Source organism: Mus musculus, chromosome 12, assembly GCF_000001635.26.
Source record: "Mus musculus strain C57BL/6J chromosome 12, GRCm38.p6 C57BL/6J".
NCBI lineage: Eukaryota > Metazoa > Chordata > Mammalia > Rodentia > Muridae > Mus > Mus musculus.
The window spans coordinates 50,418,619-50,436,309 of record NC_000078.6 but is presented as its reverse complement, the minus strand read 5'-3'; the positions used below and the strand labels follow the sequence as shown (position 1 = coordinate 50,436,309).

General features: G+C 37.6%; 1 protein-coding gene across 13 annotated transcripts in view; it reads left to right on the top strand.

Annotated features, from left to right (window-relative positions):
* The window catches only part of Prkd1 (protein kinase D1), a 308,046-nt gene that overhangs the window by 212,962 nt on the left and 77,393 nt on the right, over window positions 1–17,691 (top strand). For 10 of the 13 annotated variants that reach the window (XR_001780432.2, XR_001780431.2, XR_001780430.2 and 7 more), the window contains 3 exons: window positions 8,076–8,207; window positions 10,711–10,871; window positions 16,434–16,457. Coding sequence is in view for 6 of the 13 variants with exons in the window: in XM_006515586.2 (XP_006515649.1) it covers window positions 8,076–8,207; window positions 10,711–10,871; window positions 16,434–16,457 (317 nt within the window). In the remaining 7 variants the exon portion in view is untranslated. Of the gene's footprint in view, window positions 1–879; window positions 1,147–8,075; window positions 8,208–10,710; window positions 10,872–16,433; window positions 16,458–17,691 lie in introns of those variants that run through there. The other 3 variants (NR_168537.1, NM_001382814.1, XM_006515590.4) reach the window with 2 other exon arrangements.

Below are 17,691 nucleotides of genomic sequence, written 5' to 3'. Positions count from 1 at the left end.
TCCTTTGTAGCAAATGGCTGCCTGCGATGCTGAGAGTAGGTAGACAGGGAGAACGAATATGAAATGTCATTCTTTAGGTATGGTGCAACCACTGAGTTAAGGAACTCACAGAAGTTGAAGGAGTCTTTATTGAGCATGAACAAGACTGGCTTTGTCAGCAATCACTCATGGATGGGAAAGGGACTTACAAGGTCTTACTCCTTACTGCTGAACATCTGATTCTGGGAAAGGATGAGACCTCTTCAGTTGTTCATCCACTGCTGAGACTAGAAGGCATCAATGGATATCTCCAAACCCATGGTCACATTGATATCTTTGACTAAATCTTGTGTCACAAAACAAAACATATAGATTGGAATGTGAGATAGAGATATGTAAGAGAGAGAATGTTCTGAAGAGGAGGGTGGATGAGAGGAGTAGGGGGGATAACAGTAATCAGTATGGATATATATATATATCCATATATATTCATATAACATATATATGTATATATATATATATATATATATAGTCACTATAAATATACATTAAATTGTCAAAGAACTAATTGGTTAGCTAAGTATGCCCATGAGGGTATAGAGCAGAGAAAGTGGAAGTTTACCACAGATGGTGGTGAGCATGCAGCAAGATCAGAGAAACTTGTCCAAGAGGAGGAGATGAGGTGTAGAACAGTTAGGAGTCAGCAAGATGAGGCTACCTACTTATGAAACACAAGGGAAAATATTTAAAAGAAGGAAGAATTCAACCATAATGGTGGGAAAAGAGGTTGTTCTTGACCAGCTTGTTTCAATGTGTACAGAGATAGCCTTCAATATTTTCATTTTGTATTCTTTCTTTCTCTTTCTCTCTCTCTCCCTCTCTCATTCTCTCCCCCCCTCTCTCTCTACCTACCTGTTGCAATTCACATTACAGTTAACAATACTTCTTATATCTGTTCTGTTGCTATTTATGCCTTAGTGCCATCTCTGAAATAAACATTCAATGATGACTACGGAGTGCAAAGCCTTATGAAAAAGGAAAACGAGCCGCCTTGGGTATTAAATGTAACCCCTTCACGAGCACATCATGAACGGCCTCTTGAATAGGAGCTAATACTGCCATGAAACATTTCTTATGGCCTGCTGTCCTGTGGTTCAAGAAAAAGGAGTGAGTGAAGGGTGGGGGCAAAGAATTTTTTCTTCGTCAGGTAGAATGGTTAGTCATTTCCCTAATTGAATATCACCTGTGCATCTAACAGTGTGGTTTCTAACAATATATAGAAAATGTCCCCTGAATGCTATGATTATATCCTATATACCTGAAATCAGTAAACATAATTAGCTTTTTGTGACTTGTGAATTTTAATTATTATGAATAAACCTATCGTGACTATACTTAATAAGAGACTGTAAGATAAGATTATTTTTAATTTTTACTTTTCTATTAGTACATTTTTTCATGTTTTCATACATGTACACTATATACATGTCCTGTCTTGTTTTTCATATCAACTCTGACTCCATTCCTTCCTCTCAATTTTTTCTCCTTTTTATTCTGGCTTTGTTTAGGGTTTCATAGAGTTTGATCAGGGCTATCTATGTTATCTGGGTTTGGAACTAACCCTAAGGACCTGATAGGCTCCTTAGTGAGTGCAGGACTTAACATGAGCCTCCCTCTCCCAGAGGCTCCGACCAAAGGCTTAGTGTCTAAGATATAGAGCTCCCATGTTTGCTAATTATGAATGATTTTTATAGGATGGCCCACCTCTGTTGATCTGTTGTGGTTTTAGCTTATTTTAAATTCATATGTACACTATATGTCTAGATTATTATGTATGCCTTCCTTTTTAGTTCTTGTTCTTACAATCTATCTTTTAAAAATATCACTTTATAAAATACTTACTTTCAAGTAGGTCTAAATATCTTCCTTCGCTTCTGTAAAACTTTTCAATTTTTTAAAATACTTTTATTCTTGTAGAGGAAGTCTTTGGAAATTTTTCACTGTACCCAGTAAGATTTCATTAAGAGTTAAGGATGCATTACCCCTGCTGGGTTAAAGAACTACAGGCAACTAAGGAGCACCACAAGTAGGAGACATGGTCTCCCCTAGGAAAGGGCACACCAGTGGGCTATGCAGTCCCAAATGATCAACCCTAAAAAACACACAAAACAAAATGAGTAGGTTGTACTTATATATTTAGGGATGTGTGTTTGTGTGTATGTATATGTAACTATATATGTAACAATAATTAATGAAAAATATGAATATAAAAAAGAGGAAGAAATTGTGTGTGTGTGTGTGTGTGTGTGTGTGTGTGTGTGTGTGAGAGAGAGAGTGGTTTTAGGAAACTGGAATGGAGGATGGTGTAAATATACTATATTCTCAAAAGATACACAATTAAGAAAACTTATATAGGTGCCAGAGAGCTGAATCAGTGTTTAAGCATGCTGCATGCCTTTCTAGAGGGCCATGGCTCAATTCTTAGTATCCACATTAACCATTTGTAACTGCATTCCTGGGGCATCACCTCCATCTTTTGGCCTTTGCTATCACCAGGCGTGCATGTGATGCATAGATATATATGCACGCAAAACACCCATGTACATAAATTTTAAAATAAAAGTAAAGTAATGTGTATAGTTGATTCCATGAAAGGCAGCTTCTCTGACCCCAAATACTATTTATTTGGGTCTGTTAAAAATTATTCATTTAGAGCTGTGCCTGGTGGCCCACACCTTTAATCCTAGCACTAGGAAGGCAAAGCAAGCAGATCTTTTAGTACAAGACCAGCTTGGTCTGCAGAGTAAGTAGCAGGACAGCCAATACTACATAGAGAAGCCTGTCTGGAGAACAGAAACAATAATAACAAAAGAAATTATTTAAAGACCTTGAATCTTGGATAATCTGCTTATGTCCTCTAAACTTGATTCTCTTCTGGAACACGTTCTTCTTGCCTCTGTTTTATTAAAGTTGGTCCATTTGTTATAGAAAGCACTAAGCACAATTGCAATGGAATTGTTTGCCTCATTTTGTACTTTAGAATTGAACTCCTATCTGTGGTGGGTCAAGTTCCTGCCTCCTATTTTTCTCATGTGTCCACATATAAAGCTGCCCCAAGGCCTTTTTGTATTTTCTTCAGCCTTGTCCTTGTCCTTCCTACCTCACCTGCTTTTGCATGGCCACTTCTGTCTCCGGCACATTTCCTTTTTGTTTACATCAGTTTACCCTTTATTAGAGTAGGTTGTTTTATGTTTCTAATTAGCATTACATTATGCTATTCCAGGTAAAACTGTGTGCATGTGTGTGTGTGTGTGTGTGTGTGTGTGTGTGTGTGTGTGTGTGTTTACTCTGTTATTCAAAAGAACATTTAGTAGATGCATGTAATATAACATACTCGGCTTTGCTTTCCATCTTTTCTTACTGAGTCACACACTTAAAACTTCCAGAACTATCAGAGCTGCCCAACCAGTGGCTTTTGCTACATGTTCTGTTGTTGTCATGGTTGCTATGATTTCTGGCATGATACATTCACAGCACCCTATGTTTTTGTCATTATACCTCACTCATATTTTCCATATGAGATTGTTAAGTCAAAAGTGGAAAATTATTTTTTTATCTTCTCAACTATGTGAAGATATGGCAAGTGGCTGACTAAAAACCCATTGACTGATATTGCTGTTGGGGTGTTATGGGGTCTTCCTAAAGCTTACTCTTCCCAGTTTTAATAAACTCTGTAAGGTGATGATGATTTCAGCAGTGGTGCACACAGAGAGAATCTGTAACAGAAGTGACATGGAGAAGAAGCATGTTTATCCAACCCCTAAGGACAGGACTGTATGTACTGGAGGGAGGGAGCAGCATGGAGACAGACCCAGGTGTGATCTTATCATCACTGAGGCACAGGACTCAGTCCTATGGATGCAGGAGTTATCTATCTGTTGGCATCATTCAGGTGCCATCAGATGTTTGGAATCGAATTAGCTGTCATCACAGTATACTAAAGAAGTGTGAAGAAGACATAGTAATTATACAAAAGATCACCTTATAGTTGAGCAATTATACAAAAGATAATCTTATTATAGATGTCATATATATAATATATGATACATATTTCTCCCTTTCCTTGTCTGTTCCCTGTGTTTTAAACTACCCATCCTGCAGAGAAGTGTAGGATGCCTTCAGAGACAGACTCAAGAACTCACGATTACTTTCTCTACTAATATTGATACACTTCCTGATTATGTATGGGGCTGGTTCTACCTCACATTAACAGATAACCTTCTTTCATCAATTATTGCATAGTAGGCTTTGGGCCAATCCATCCAAAACATGATAAATAAAGCACGATATAATCGAAATCTGTGCTTTAGGCCATTAACCCTTGTGTGGATTGACTTTAGAAGGTATGGAAAACTTAAATTTAAGGTTTGTAATTAGAAGTGAACAGTGAGTAGTGGCTACAAAGGAGTATTGGAGGATCTAAATAAAGGCTTCCGATGGCTTGAGTCTTTACAAATGCTATAAAATAGTTTAGAGTGGGCTCTGCCTACCTGGAAAAGAGCAAGTTCAAAAGATGACTTTTGCGTGTCTGTTATAGATATGTTTGAGGACTGGGAGGCTGATACAGCAACAATGTGAATGTGTTTGAGGACCTGGCATTCACACTTCTTTAAATACTCTTCATGCTAAGGAAAAAGATGTCTTCAGGGTTATGAGAACCTTCAAAGCATTGATCTTGAGTTAGACTTGAGGACTTGTGTGATAACACGGGTTATCGTGTAGCACAAGCTACAATTCATTAGAAACTACTGATTACCATTGCTTTTAAACACAATTATTGCATGTAACTCTGAACTAATTAGATAGGATGGATTTGAAATCAGAAATTTTATGCAACATATGTTTTAATAGACTGATAAAGCAGAAATGATATTTTTAATTTCCCTAACATTTTTACTGCCTCTGATATAGGAATACATACTTATTGAAGGTTAAATACCACATTTGGTTGCAGTGTTCAGCTTCCCTTTTGATATTTGGAGACAGCATCCTCTATAGCCTATATTGGCCTGAATGCTCTGAGTGAGCTAGCCTACCTTGAGCTTAGAGCAACTCCTGTTTTTTCTGTGCTGTTGTGACTAACTGTGTTCCATCACACATAATGACACTGTTTTAAAATAATGTTTTTTCAATGGTTATACACTTCTCTAGTTTATTTTTTAAAGACTATTAAGGCGTGATAGCTGAGTCTGTACAATTCTGTTGTCAAGCCTGGCTGAGTCCAGCCTCTACATTACCCAGATCAAACCTGTATTTCTGTTCAAGTTTTCCCATATGTATAGTGGGGTAACAATATCAGCATCTTAGATTATTTGTAGAAACATCAAATAAAATGGTGTTTAAAGCATCTTTGTCGAACATCACTCCCCACCTGACACATCTGCAAAGAGTAATGCTGCTCCCAAATTGCCAAAATAGATGTTAAAAAATTTACTGAAAATCGTGGAAGATCTGACATTGTTTTACTTTATTATGCAAATAGTTTTGACCTCCAGAGATGATTTATTTTGCTTCAGAAGCCTCATTTCCTCTGAACTGCTAACCAGTTTAGTCCATTTTGTCCAACAATTTATAATGAACCTGTAAAGAACTACTGATTATATTAAGATTTTTGGCTCAATTACCTGTTTCAAACGCTCGGTGACTAAGGAAAGCATGTCATTTTCTCCTCTCTTGCATGCTGGAGTGTAACAATAGACTGTGAATAGAGCAAATCAAAGAGACACAAATACCAGTATGAGGGCCCATTGTGCTCAGTTTGTTTCCCTGTCATATCGTTTTAATTTAGGTCGGCTGATTGATTATGACAGGCTCATTGTTCCCTTCTTGGAATCTCTAGACATGCTAATATTCCTATTCTTATCTGTCCATTTTGATTCCAAAACTTAAATGAAATGGAATTGCAGCCTTCACTTTGTTTGCCTGTGCTAGGTGATTATCTCTGAAGTGCGATTTTGTGATTAGGGGAGCAGGCATGCATATACTCAGCTAATGCTGATTTCCCCCAGGGTGCAGAACAGGTAAATTCATAATGAATGGATGTTGTACTTTGATTTCAAATGGATGCAAAACCTCACCATGCTTAGTAGTTTTATTTTAAAAATGTATTTAATTATTCTAAAATTAACAGGAGAATATTAAAATTGAACTTTAGTAATGTGGCATTTAAACATAAGTCAAGGGTGCTAACTGCTTATGAATGTTAATCCCTTTTTAAAAAAAAACAAAAAACACAAATCTCTCTGCCATAAATTGGAGGGGGAGGTGTCATTGAAAATCTTTAGTTTAATTATTTATATTCTTCCTGATTAATTCCTCAAATGTCTCAACGCAGCTTGCTATTTGTATTGTCAAATTCTAGCGTTTCTTATTTTGAAAACTACAATAATTATTCAACTAATTACTGTCATAGTATTGTCATAGTTGTTTGGTCCTAGAAAGGGTGGATTCAATGGTGAAGGGGGCTAGGGATGAAGGATTGGCACAATGTATTCAGGCATTTGGTTTAATGGTCTTGAGGGAAAATTGCTTGTGAGTTCAAGAGATAAAGTTTAAGGAGAATTTAATGTTCTCCAGATTAGATACACTTTGACCAAATCACCAGTGTGTATAATTGTTACCTTGAATCATAACCATACATTTTACTGATTGAGTTAGAAAAGTATTGTCAATAATATTGTAAATCAACATAGTATCTGATTTGCAATATATTTATGCCAAAATTCACCTGGTATAAAACCTGAGGAATCGAGCCTCCAGGATTGTCTTCTGTTCTTAGTGGAGATGCAGATTTTAAGGGACTAGAGAATACCATGATCATGGAGCCCTTCTCCCCTCAGGGGGGGATGCTAAGGCTCATGGTGATTATGTGTGCTATCTCGTAGGTGATGTCCGTGGTTCTTGCAGCTCTCCTGGTTGCCAGGGGAGCATCATCTGCTGGAGTAGTGAGCAGTGCACATGAGCTTACAACAGCAGAGAAATCTGAAGGATGCAACTCTACCAGTCTTTCACTTTCTCTTCCTTAATTTGAGCACTAACAGAAACATGGGCCACTTTTATGACATAAAAATGTACATTGAACAGTATAGCTGAACTCATGTGCATTAGTTGTCTTTATGCATACTTCATGAAATAGGCAGTACTTAGAAAATAACCAAAGGGCCCTCCATCATGCACATAGTTCATCCATGTCCTTCTCAGAAGAGACCTCAGCTGGTCCATGCCTGTTAATCCCTCCACTTGACGTGCTCATGCAGAAGCTTAGGGGTTATTTAGATGTTACACGTTTAATGTTTGGTTTCAGTTTTCAAGTGTTAATCTATCTCTGTCCCTCCAAGAAGAAGATGGTCAGCTGAAGGATGTACCCAGACTTCTGTACTCCAGTTACACTTTAATGTTCCTCCTTATACTGTTTGTCTTATCTGAAAGCAGTGTTTAAATTCAGTCTGTCACCTTTTTATTTTATGAATGCATTTGAATACCTTAGGAGAGGAACCAAATACTTTTAGTATAATGCTTTTATTAATCCATTGAGAATTTTATACAAGCAGGCAGTGTATTTTGATCATAGTCTATTTCCACTCCTCTCCTTGGCTCCTCCCAGAATCAACCTCACTCCCCTATTGATTTCTTGCCTCATGACTCCTGAGTCTAATTCATGATCCCCATAAATCTACGAGTGTGCGCCATCCTCTGGATCATGGTCAACCAACCAGGGGCCATATGCTTTTTAAAACCTAAGGACTGAAGGTACAAGCCACGCTACATCTCATTTTCTGTATGATTTGTAGGGTGCAAAGACTATGTGTCATGTAGCCTAAGATAACCCTGAACACACTCTATGCCAAAGGCTGGCCCTAGATCTTCTTGCTTCTACCTCCCACGTGCTGATCACAAATATGCAGCACTACTTGTGTCTGGTTTTCCGTACCTTAGTTTTCAGAGTTACCCCCCTGTTTACTCAACGATTGCTTGGCATGCTTGTTTGGAGATGGGTATATCCACTCAATCTCTTTTGCAATATGCTCTTTCTGCAGCTTCAGCCACCTTCGAAGACTTCCAGATCCGGCCCCATGCTCTCTTCGTTCATTCATACAGAGCCCCAGCTTTCTGTGATCACTGTGGAGAAATGCTGTGGGGGCTGGTGCGTCAAGGCCTTAAATGTGAAGGTGAGTTCTTTTCTGCCCCCCTCCACAATTAATGTTGCACTGTCCCCACTCATGAGCATCCTCCTGTCATCTTGATATCTCTGCCACCATTTATGCAATATTTCGTTCAGTTCTGAAATTTTCTGTCTTTGACACTCCTTATCTCATCTATAAACCTAATTGTTACCCCTTTCGTCAAGTTTTCTATACTGTAGTGCATGAGATATGTTAGCCAGAAATTAAAACTAAGATTTCCATCTTCTTTAAGCCAGAAATTGCAATAATTTGCTTTAAAAGGAGCCTGAGATTTGGGTGGATAATCAAACCATCCAAGATCACCCTGATGCTGAATGTGAAAAATGGCAGTCCCATGCGTGTTTTCACATAGACAGTGGTATGCCGCTTTCTCCCAGAGAGAACTCCTTGAACTTGACACCTCAGTGTGCAGGAACACTACCCTGTAGTCCCAAGAGCTCATTCATCTCTCCCCTGCAGTCTTGATTTGGGAAAATGGTTTGCCTTGAAGTGTGGCCATTATGGTCACCCTTTTGGAATACAACCTGTAAATAATGTTGCCATAATTGTTTAATTTGTACCCATGGATTGGAAGTTCAGAGAGAACAAATCTAGAAGAAACCACGCCTCGGGTGTGTGGTTTTGACTAGATTTCTTTCATTTTGACACAACATTTAGAATTTAAAGAGGGAAAGATACGGCTTCACTCCCAGTGTCAGGCGTTTAAGTCCCGGCTTCCTTGGTTCTATTGTCTCTGGGTCTACAATGAGGCAGAACATCAGGACAAAGAATTCACAGCTAAGCAGTATAACTTACCTCATGACAGCTGAGAGATTGGCATTTGAGACAATTGTACACTTTCAAGCATGTTCCAGTGACATATTTTTCTAACTAATCCCTTCCTACTAACATTCCTATACCTTCCAAGAGTCTGCCAGCTGGGCAGTCATCAACACAGGAACGTCCAGTAGGCATTCAAAATGCAAACTGTTACACTCTGTCTTAGCTGCCCAAAAGCTGTATGTCAGTCTCATCATGCAAAATGTATTGAGTCCACCACTAAGAAGCACCATAACTTCACTATGCCAGCATCTGTCAAAATTCCAAGTCTCCTCTGGACATCTTACCTGTAAACTGGAGTTTGTTTGTTTTTGTTCTTGTTTGTCTGTTTGTTTCTTACATACTTCCAACCCTTAATGAAACAGGGTAAGCATTTAAAATTAAAAAGGGTGCTGTAAAATAACAAAGAAGAATCACTATACCAAACAAGACCAAATACCCAGAAGTACAAATATCAAATCTTGTAGCTTCATGCCCAGCATCTAGGCTACAAGGTAGCATGGCGTGTTCTCTAGCTGACTTAGGCAGCCCTGCTCTATTGGCTTTGCTGGTTGTATGTAGCTCAGGTATTCTCTATTAGGCTTGCTCTCAATGATGATGGTCTTTGCTCAGACAACACCCCATTTTTGTGGCATCTCCAAATTTGCTGGGTTTCCATTGCATCTTCATCATCTCTCTCATGCAGCCATTCATTGCCCTTTCAGGCCTACAGGGATGCTTAACTGCTCTCGTACCTATCCTCCTAGGCATTCATTTGAAATCTTGTTAGATACTTCTATGACTTCATAGCTTTTGCATCCTACATACCCACAAAACTATAAGCAAGCAAATACATCTCATTTTGCTCTCCGGGGGAGCCATACCGAGGGCCATAGCTTCATCAAGCTCTACAGATCTGGGTGGCAGAACTGTAAAGTATGTTTTATGAAAAGTTGTCTGACCTATTTTGTGACACATAGGGAAATTATGAGTAACAGGTGCCAGCTATGTGGGGAAGATGCATATATATGCATATATATATATATATATATATATATATATATATATATATATATATATATATATATATATGAGATAAAACCCCAAAGTGGGAAATATTTTTCCATCTACCTGCTATTTGGAAACCAACAAGTGTATATACTTGATATTATCTTGATCCTATGAAGCAGTTATTTTTGTCTCTGTTTTACAGATTCCCATCTATAATTGAGATAAAATACTTTGTTCAGGGTCATGTATACAAGTTGCAGAGACAAGCTTAAGATCAGTCTCACACCAAACTTGTGATGAACTATAATTAATTTTCTCCACAATGTGCTCATATATATTTAAAACTATAACAGCTAAAAATGGTTTAATCTATTTGTAAACATATTTGTAGTTCTCTCTAAACCCAAGTTCATTATATTGAGAATGTCAAAAATACATAAGTAAAAATTAAACACTCAAACAACCAGGGAAGTTGTTGAGTTTTTACAGTATAGTAGGAATCTGATAACCATGTTTAAATAAGGAACAGACTCAGAGAAAACACAGAGGGAAATTTGTATTTCCAAGTAGCATCAGAAAAAATGATGTTGTGCTATGTTTTCAAATTCTTAATTTATAAGCGATGATAGAATAGATTTAATTTCTGGCGAAATGAGTTATTTTTATGTTTGTTTTTCAGGATGTGGTCTGAATTACCATAAGAGATGTGCATTTAAAATCCCCAACAATTGCAGTGGAGTTAGAAGGAGAAGACTCTCCAATGTGTCCCTCACTGGACTCGGTACTGTCCGCACAGCATCGGCTGAGTTCTCCACCAGTGTCCCTGATGAGCCTTTACTGGTATGTCCTGCTGTTTATGCATTCCCCACTCGCTTGAGAAATCCAGAGGATGTTGTGCTATCAGTGTCAGGCCAGGAGAGCATGCTGGGAGGGAGACACAGCCCCCCGTGTTAATGACTGTGTCTCCCCTGGGTCTCTGTGGCAGGTTGGTCAATGCATCATCAAATATCCAAAGGCTTTGAGTTTGCTTTCTTCCCAGAGCTTTGTGAAACTGAAAAATATGTGAGGCTTCATCATGGTCATAAGGCCTGAGCAGCGTGAACAAATGTGTTAATGTTGCAAAAGATGGTCTCCTCTGCAGAGTGCTCAAGTACTTATAGCATACTGAATATTTCTTCTGAGCTATGATCTGAAATTTACTTTTATGAAAACACCAAAGCCTTACTGCTTAGCATTACTGATATTCATACGGGTTTATCAGGACATTAACAAGTACCATGAAAATAACTGCACTTAATAATTAAAATATTTCTGTGCCTGTGAAATGGGTGATGGACATTTCCCATGCTGTGAAAGCATTTGTTATCGAAATTAATTTTTCAAACATTTACCAAAGAATAGAGTGATGGTTGTATACGTTATTTTCAACAAGAATGGAGTTCTGAAACAGCTAATGGCTTGAAGCTCCAGCTTTCTCTTGTCACTGACTATTCACTGGCACATTATAGCATAGCTATTACAGAAATTGATGAAAAACAAGAGTAAGAATTACTAAGGTCAAGTAAGTCCACCTTAACTTGAGGGGAAATAAGTTTTAGAGTCAGGTATGACAATTTGTAATTGTCGTTACTTGGAGAGTATTTGTGATCTCCAATTAAAGAACTTACATTTTGTAGTACACTAAGCAACGTGTCAGTTGGTCACTCATCTTTACAACAAAGAGAAAACATCTCTAGTCTATTCTGAAGTTGTGTTTTTGATGACATGGCCTTTGGTTTTTGAATCTTCTTTAGCTGAAACTATTTTTGGAAGGTAGGTGGTACGTTTATGTAATACTTAGATGAATATAACTTTGTAATATTCCGAAGATATGTATGTGATTCTAGGGAATCCTGTATGTTTGAATCAATTAGAATAAAGGATATTTTTATTAAAAGTAATAATCAAAATTTCTATTTTAAAATGATTGCCACTACACACTCTGCATTGAAGTTCTTTGGTTGAATTCAAAGGTAAAAATCATGATTTTTTTTTATTTTTTAAAGTTACACTGCCTGTAGTAGAAGTACCTGTAGTAATTGCAAGGCACAGTGTTTGGAATAAGGACATAGAAATTATGTAAGTGTCAATAGTGTTACTATCAAGAATTCTGATATAAAATAAGACTGGAAGATTGTAATACATCAAAATACATAGAATGTAGTATTGTATTATATAATTTTTAAATATAAAATTTTAAGATCATATAGCATCACACAAGTAGAGAATTACATTAAACCAGAAAGTGTGCGCACAGATAGGCTGGGTGATGTATGTTGAATGGAACAGCCATGAAGTAAGTATAGAGTTCTGAGTAAATGCTTCTGGAATTCATTGAACATATATATGGAAAATATGATAATATTTTCTTTTGAGACATGCTGTCAATATGTACACCGTGTCACCCTGGCTATCCTTGACCTCAATAGGTAGACAGAACTGCCCTGGATGTCACAGAGGTGCTTCTATCTCTGCCTCTCAAGTGCATATCTCACTTGAAATAGAATAATTTATCAGACAATTCATCCCAGAGAAACCTGATCCTCCCTCCGAAGCCAGTGATTGCAGAAGTAGAGCCTTGTGAGCTGTGCCCACCCACATTGGTGTGTCTCAGGGCAATGGCATGACGTAGGTCTTATTTAGACAAACATATTTTTGAGATTTCACGAATGTAGCTTTCAGCACTAAAAATGCATACACAAAAGCAACACTAACTCAGTAGGTTATGTCTATATATTCAGTGTGATTAATGAATTACTAGTCATTCAGCAACATAGGTGAATTTTGAAAAGCAATTTTAAATAAAGAAATCAAGCAGGCAGCAGTAGTTCATGCCTATTGTTCCCAATCAGGAGGCTCAAGGAAATGCAATGTTTGAACATAAGATTTCACGGTCAGTCTGGATAGCATAATGAGACCCCTATCTCAAACAGGAAGGTAGATACAAAATAGTCTATACTTGTGGATACAGGATCGGAATGCCAATTGAGGCAAATTCAATTTAGGTTGAAGAGCAGGAAAATAATGCTTCCTCTTAGGGGGATGTGAGCTGGCAGAGAGCTGACATGAACTGTTAGGAGGCTAGAAGAATTCTGCATATTATCTAAAAAGAAGTCCATGTGTATATATACAAAACCTTGTCAAGATGTATACCTAAAACTTTATACCCTTATTAAGTTCTTATAAACTACTAGGGTGGGTGGATATGGGGGACTTTTGGTATAGCATTTCGTAAATGAGCTAAATACCTAATAAAAAATGGAAAAAAAAAGTTAAAAAAAAATAAAATAAAATTATATAAATAGAGGATGTGCCTAGTACTGCTGAGACTGGATATCCCAGGGTTGGATGGTTCTTAAGGGGGTGTTCCCTTCCATGAGGAGAAGGGGGAGGGGACCAGGGTGGGACTGGGAAGAGAGAAGGCAGGGGGCTGTGATCAAGACGCAAAGTAAATGTAAAAAGTTATCTCAGTCAGTGTTTCTCAATCTTCCTAATGCCGTGACCCTTTAGTGCAGCTCCTCAGGCTGTTGTGACACCCCCAAAATACTTTTGCTGCTACTCCAGAACTAAAATTCTTCTACTGTTATGAACAGTAATGTATATGTCAGATATGCAGAATATTGGATATGTGACCCCCAAAGGGCTCATGACCCATAGGTAGAGAACCACTGATCTACAAGTGTGTTATAGCTGTCCAAATAGAAAGTCATTGGAAATGTTTATCATAGATCATGTAAGGAAAGAATGGCATGTTATTGGATCCCAGTTATTACTCATTAAATCATGAGAGTCCATGAATTTAGTTAAAAACGTTTTAGCAAGAGGGTTAGGAAACTGCCACTATTCATTAATAAGAAGTACATGTTAGATAAAATATTAAAACTAAAGTGCCATGGCATGCTGAGATTTATGGATTTTATTTTTGTAATTGACCTTGTCTTCTATAGTAGTTTTTGCCAAAGACACAGCAATATAACCCATATGATCGTTCTTTAAGACAAACAAAAGAAAAGCTGTTACACTGTACCGCATACATATGGAATGGGCACTGTAATGTGGGTTTCTTTCTTGGTGATCTATGGAAACTTTTGATGATTCTACCTCAACAGGATGAAAAATAAGGTGTTGTCTATTTTCTATTGTTTTTTTTTATTTTGTTTTGTTTTGTTTTGACGAAACAATTATTTAACAGTATTTCTTCAACCATGACTGAAGAGGTGGCTCAGTGGACTAGGCACTTTTAACACATGTGTGAGGATCAGAAATAAGGTCCCCATCACTCATATTAAAGCTACACGAGCATAATTGACCACCTATAATCCCATTGTCTCTTCTAGCAGGAGAGAAAGGGTGTTTAAGCTGTGAGTTCAAGTGAGAACTGACCCCAAAATGTCAAGTGGAGAGTAATCCAGGAAGTCACCCAAAGTCACCATCTGGCCTCTCCAGGCATGCACACACTCATGTCTACACACACATACACACACATGCACATGCCAATGCACACATAAACATGCATACAGATAACACACAAGCCCATGCAATAAAATTGCAAATAAATAAACCTTGTACAGATAAAATTGTTAAATGTTTCTTGGAGCATCCGTGTAGTGGAAGTTTTAGTAGCTACTAAGCATAGTTAATGGTCAAAGGAATCTTGCAATAATGAAGTCAGTGTCCTCAAACTAAATCAGTATAGAATTACTTTCCCCCTCTAAAACCCATAGGTATTTTATGAGAAAAATACTTTTTGGAAAATGATAAATTATTGAGGTGATGCATCTTGCCTTGTCCACTCTTCCTATACTTTCTGACCCGAGACCAGACAGAAATGTCCTCAGGGCCAGCAGTGAAGAGAGCTATGAGTTTTGCATGCCACAAACATAGATGACTAGGATACTGTCTTGTTTTGGAAATTGAGAAACTTATTTGGTGTCTTGTTTTGTTTTGTTTTGTTTTTGTTTTGTTTTGTTTTTTTTGTCCTATAATAGTATATACATACAAGACAATGGCTTTCCACAGAAGCCATGTTTAGGTTTATGTTTGAATGAGAAGCTGTGATCCCTTAGTTCCCATGTATCATATCAACTCACAAACTGCTTAGCTAGTACTGCATGCTAACTTACCTTGGTGCAACCTAAGTCTAACTGTACAGAGACCCCAGTGCCCCCGATTAAATGGGCACATACTACAAATCGAGATAGAGAGATTTCAGAAACAGGTAATACATTTTTTTTTCCTGAAGACAAAGTAATTTGTTTAGCAAGTAGGAAGAAAATTACTGACATCAGAGTGCATGCTACACGTTTTATAGAATATTTTCAACCAGAGTTCACTTTACTTTTGGTTTCTAGATATCAAATAGAATGCCTACCTGTATTTTTTTCAATCGTTTTAAAAAGAGAGATAAAAAAGAATACATTCAATGTAAATTTCCAATAAGTGGTCTCTGCTTAATTATTTACTTTATATTTTTCTTGGAAGCATTTCTTTTAAAATTTATATATTTTACTTTTGAGTGATATTTTAACTTTGAGTGAAATCAGTAATCAACAGAGCAAAACCAAAAATGCACCATAAACATATCTGCACTCTTTTTTAAATAATTTAAATTCTAAATTTTATTTTATATGCATAGGTGTTCTGTGTAGCACTTGCATGCCTAGTATCAGCAGAAGTGAGAAACAGGCATTAGCTTCCCTAAAACTGGATTTCCAGCCAGTTGTGAGCCACCATGTGGGTGCTAGGAATCGGTCTCGGGTACTCTGGAAGAGCAGCCATTGCCCTTAACCACTGAGCTATCTCATCACTACCTGCAATTGTCTTCTTGAAGATCTTACTTTGGTAACCCAGGTATCCCCAGACAAATTGTGATTATGCTTCTCATCTCACTCTCGACTGACTGCAGGCAAATAACAACTATGCAATATTTGATTAATGACCTTTTTCTTCATTCCATATTGAGAGCAAGAATTATTTTGAAGAAAATCTAATCTTTTACTTAAAGGTCAAAAATACTTCATTTTGACTCTAATTTGTTTTCAACGAGGTACAAAAACCATCCCTCATTACCAAGACCAAGGATTTTTTTTTTTCAAACCACTACTCACATCTCAAAATGTTTTGCATCTGTGACTTAGTTCCTCCTATTGCACTTAAATTTTAAAAGCATTTTCCAGTTTGGATTTTGGTGTGTCCACAAAGCTGACTAGTATAGCATTTTGCTTTGGTTTGATAGCACATGTGTGTATGTTAATCAGCATTGACTAATATGCATTACTTTCTCCTAGTAACCTTATTTTTCTCTCTTTTTCTCCTCTTTATTCTCCTTTGCCTACTCTTTGCTCTCTCAACTTCATCTTTCAGTCTCCTGTGAGCCCTGGCTTTGAGGTAGGTACAAAATTACCTGACATTAAGAATGTGCAGCAACATGGTCTACAGACCAACCTTGTACTGGTCCGTAGCTACATTAGCTGTGGTTAATTGTTAGAGTTTATATGGAAGTTCAATCGACTGAGTGCAGAGCTCTGGGGTATAACTGTCCTGTCATTCTTTGTCATTTCTCATTGTCACTATTTGAATTCCCATAATCCTCAAGTTGTCAAAGATTGGCATCTTCCTTGAGGTGACTGAGGTTGGTTTCTTAAGCCAAAGTTTGCCCCCTAAATGCTTGATTTTCTAACATAGGTATCTTGTCTTTAAAAATGAAAGGGTGAGGTATATGGTAAGCACGTTGGAGCTATGTTTTCATTCCAGATCCCACAGAATCGTGCAAAGTGAGGACCCTGACTGTCTCCTTGTCCCACATGCCTGGTGTGGCTTGAGAACATAGGGACTAAACAAAGGCTTGCATGAAAATGACTCTGACTTCCGCCTCTACTTCTTGAGCTTAATTATTTTAGAAACCTTTTTGGTTTTAACATTGTATAAATCACAAACTATTAGCTCTTTTCTCAGTGGCAGAATGGAAATGGAAACACTAAGCTCCTGATTCCAGCAGAAATTGTCCTAGGATATGGAACAAATTTCCTTCCCCCAAAATATTGTAAAATTGGCTTTTTAGTTGTCTTAAATAATTAGTAGAACGTTTCTCAAGCCTGCAGCCATGCTCTTGTTAGGATAATTCTCAGGCCAACTTCCTTGCTAATACCTGATTCCTCTTCCATCAGGGCCGTGCCCACTGGGAGCTGGCCCAGTGCTGTTTCCCTGCAGAGAATTTAGACTTCAAGCACCCTTGTTAGTATCCATTCTCAGATCAGCTGGTTTAGGTTTTTCTAGCAGAAGATCTTAACACAAGCACAACACGAACATGTTACAGGTTAAGTAAAATTGTCAAATGTAGATTTCATGTGTATATTTGATTAAAAAAATCTGCTGCAGTGGTGGTAAACTCCTATTTGGAAAATTACCTCTGCTGAAAAGTGCCCTGCATAGAGATGCTCCATGGAAAAACAATGTGTAGTTTTAGATTTTTGTCATTTGTTTTCCTGGATGTCTTTAGACATCATTTTCCAGGTGTACTTTTCTTTGGGAGTAATCCCTAGAAGTGGGAGGCCTTCTCAGATCTTGCATTCAGGAACGGAATGGGAAAGATGAGGAGAGATTTTGACTTTGTGAAACTTAC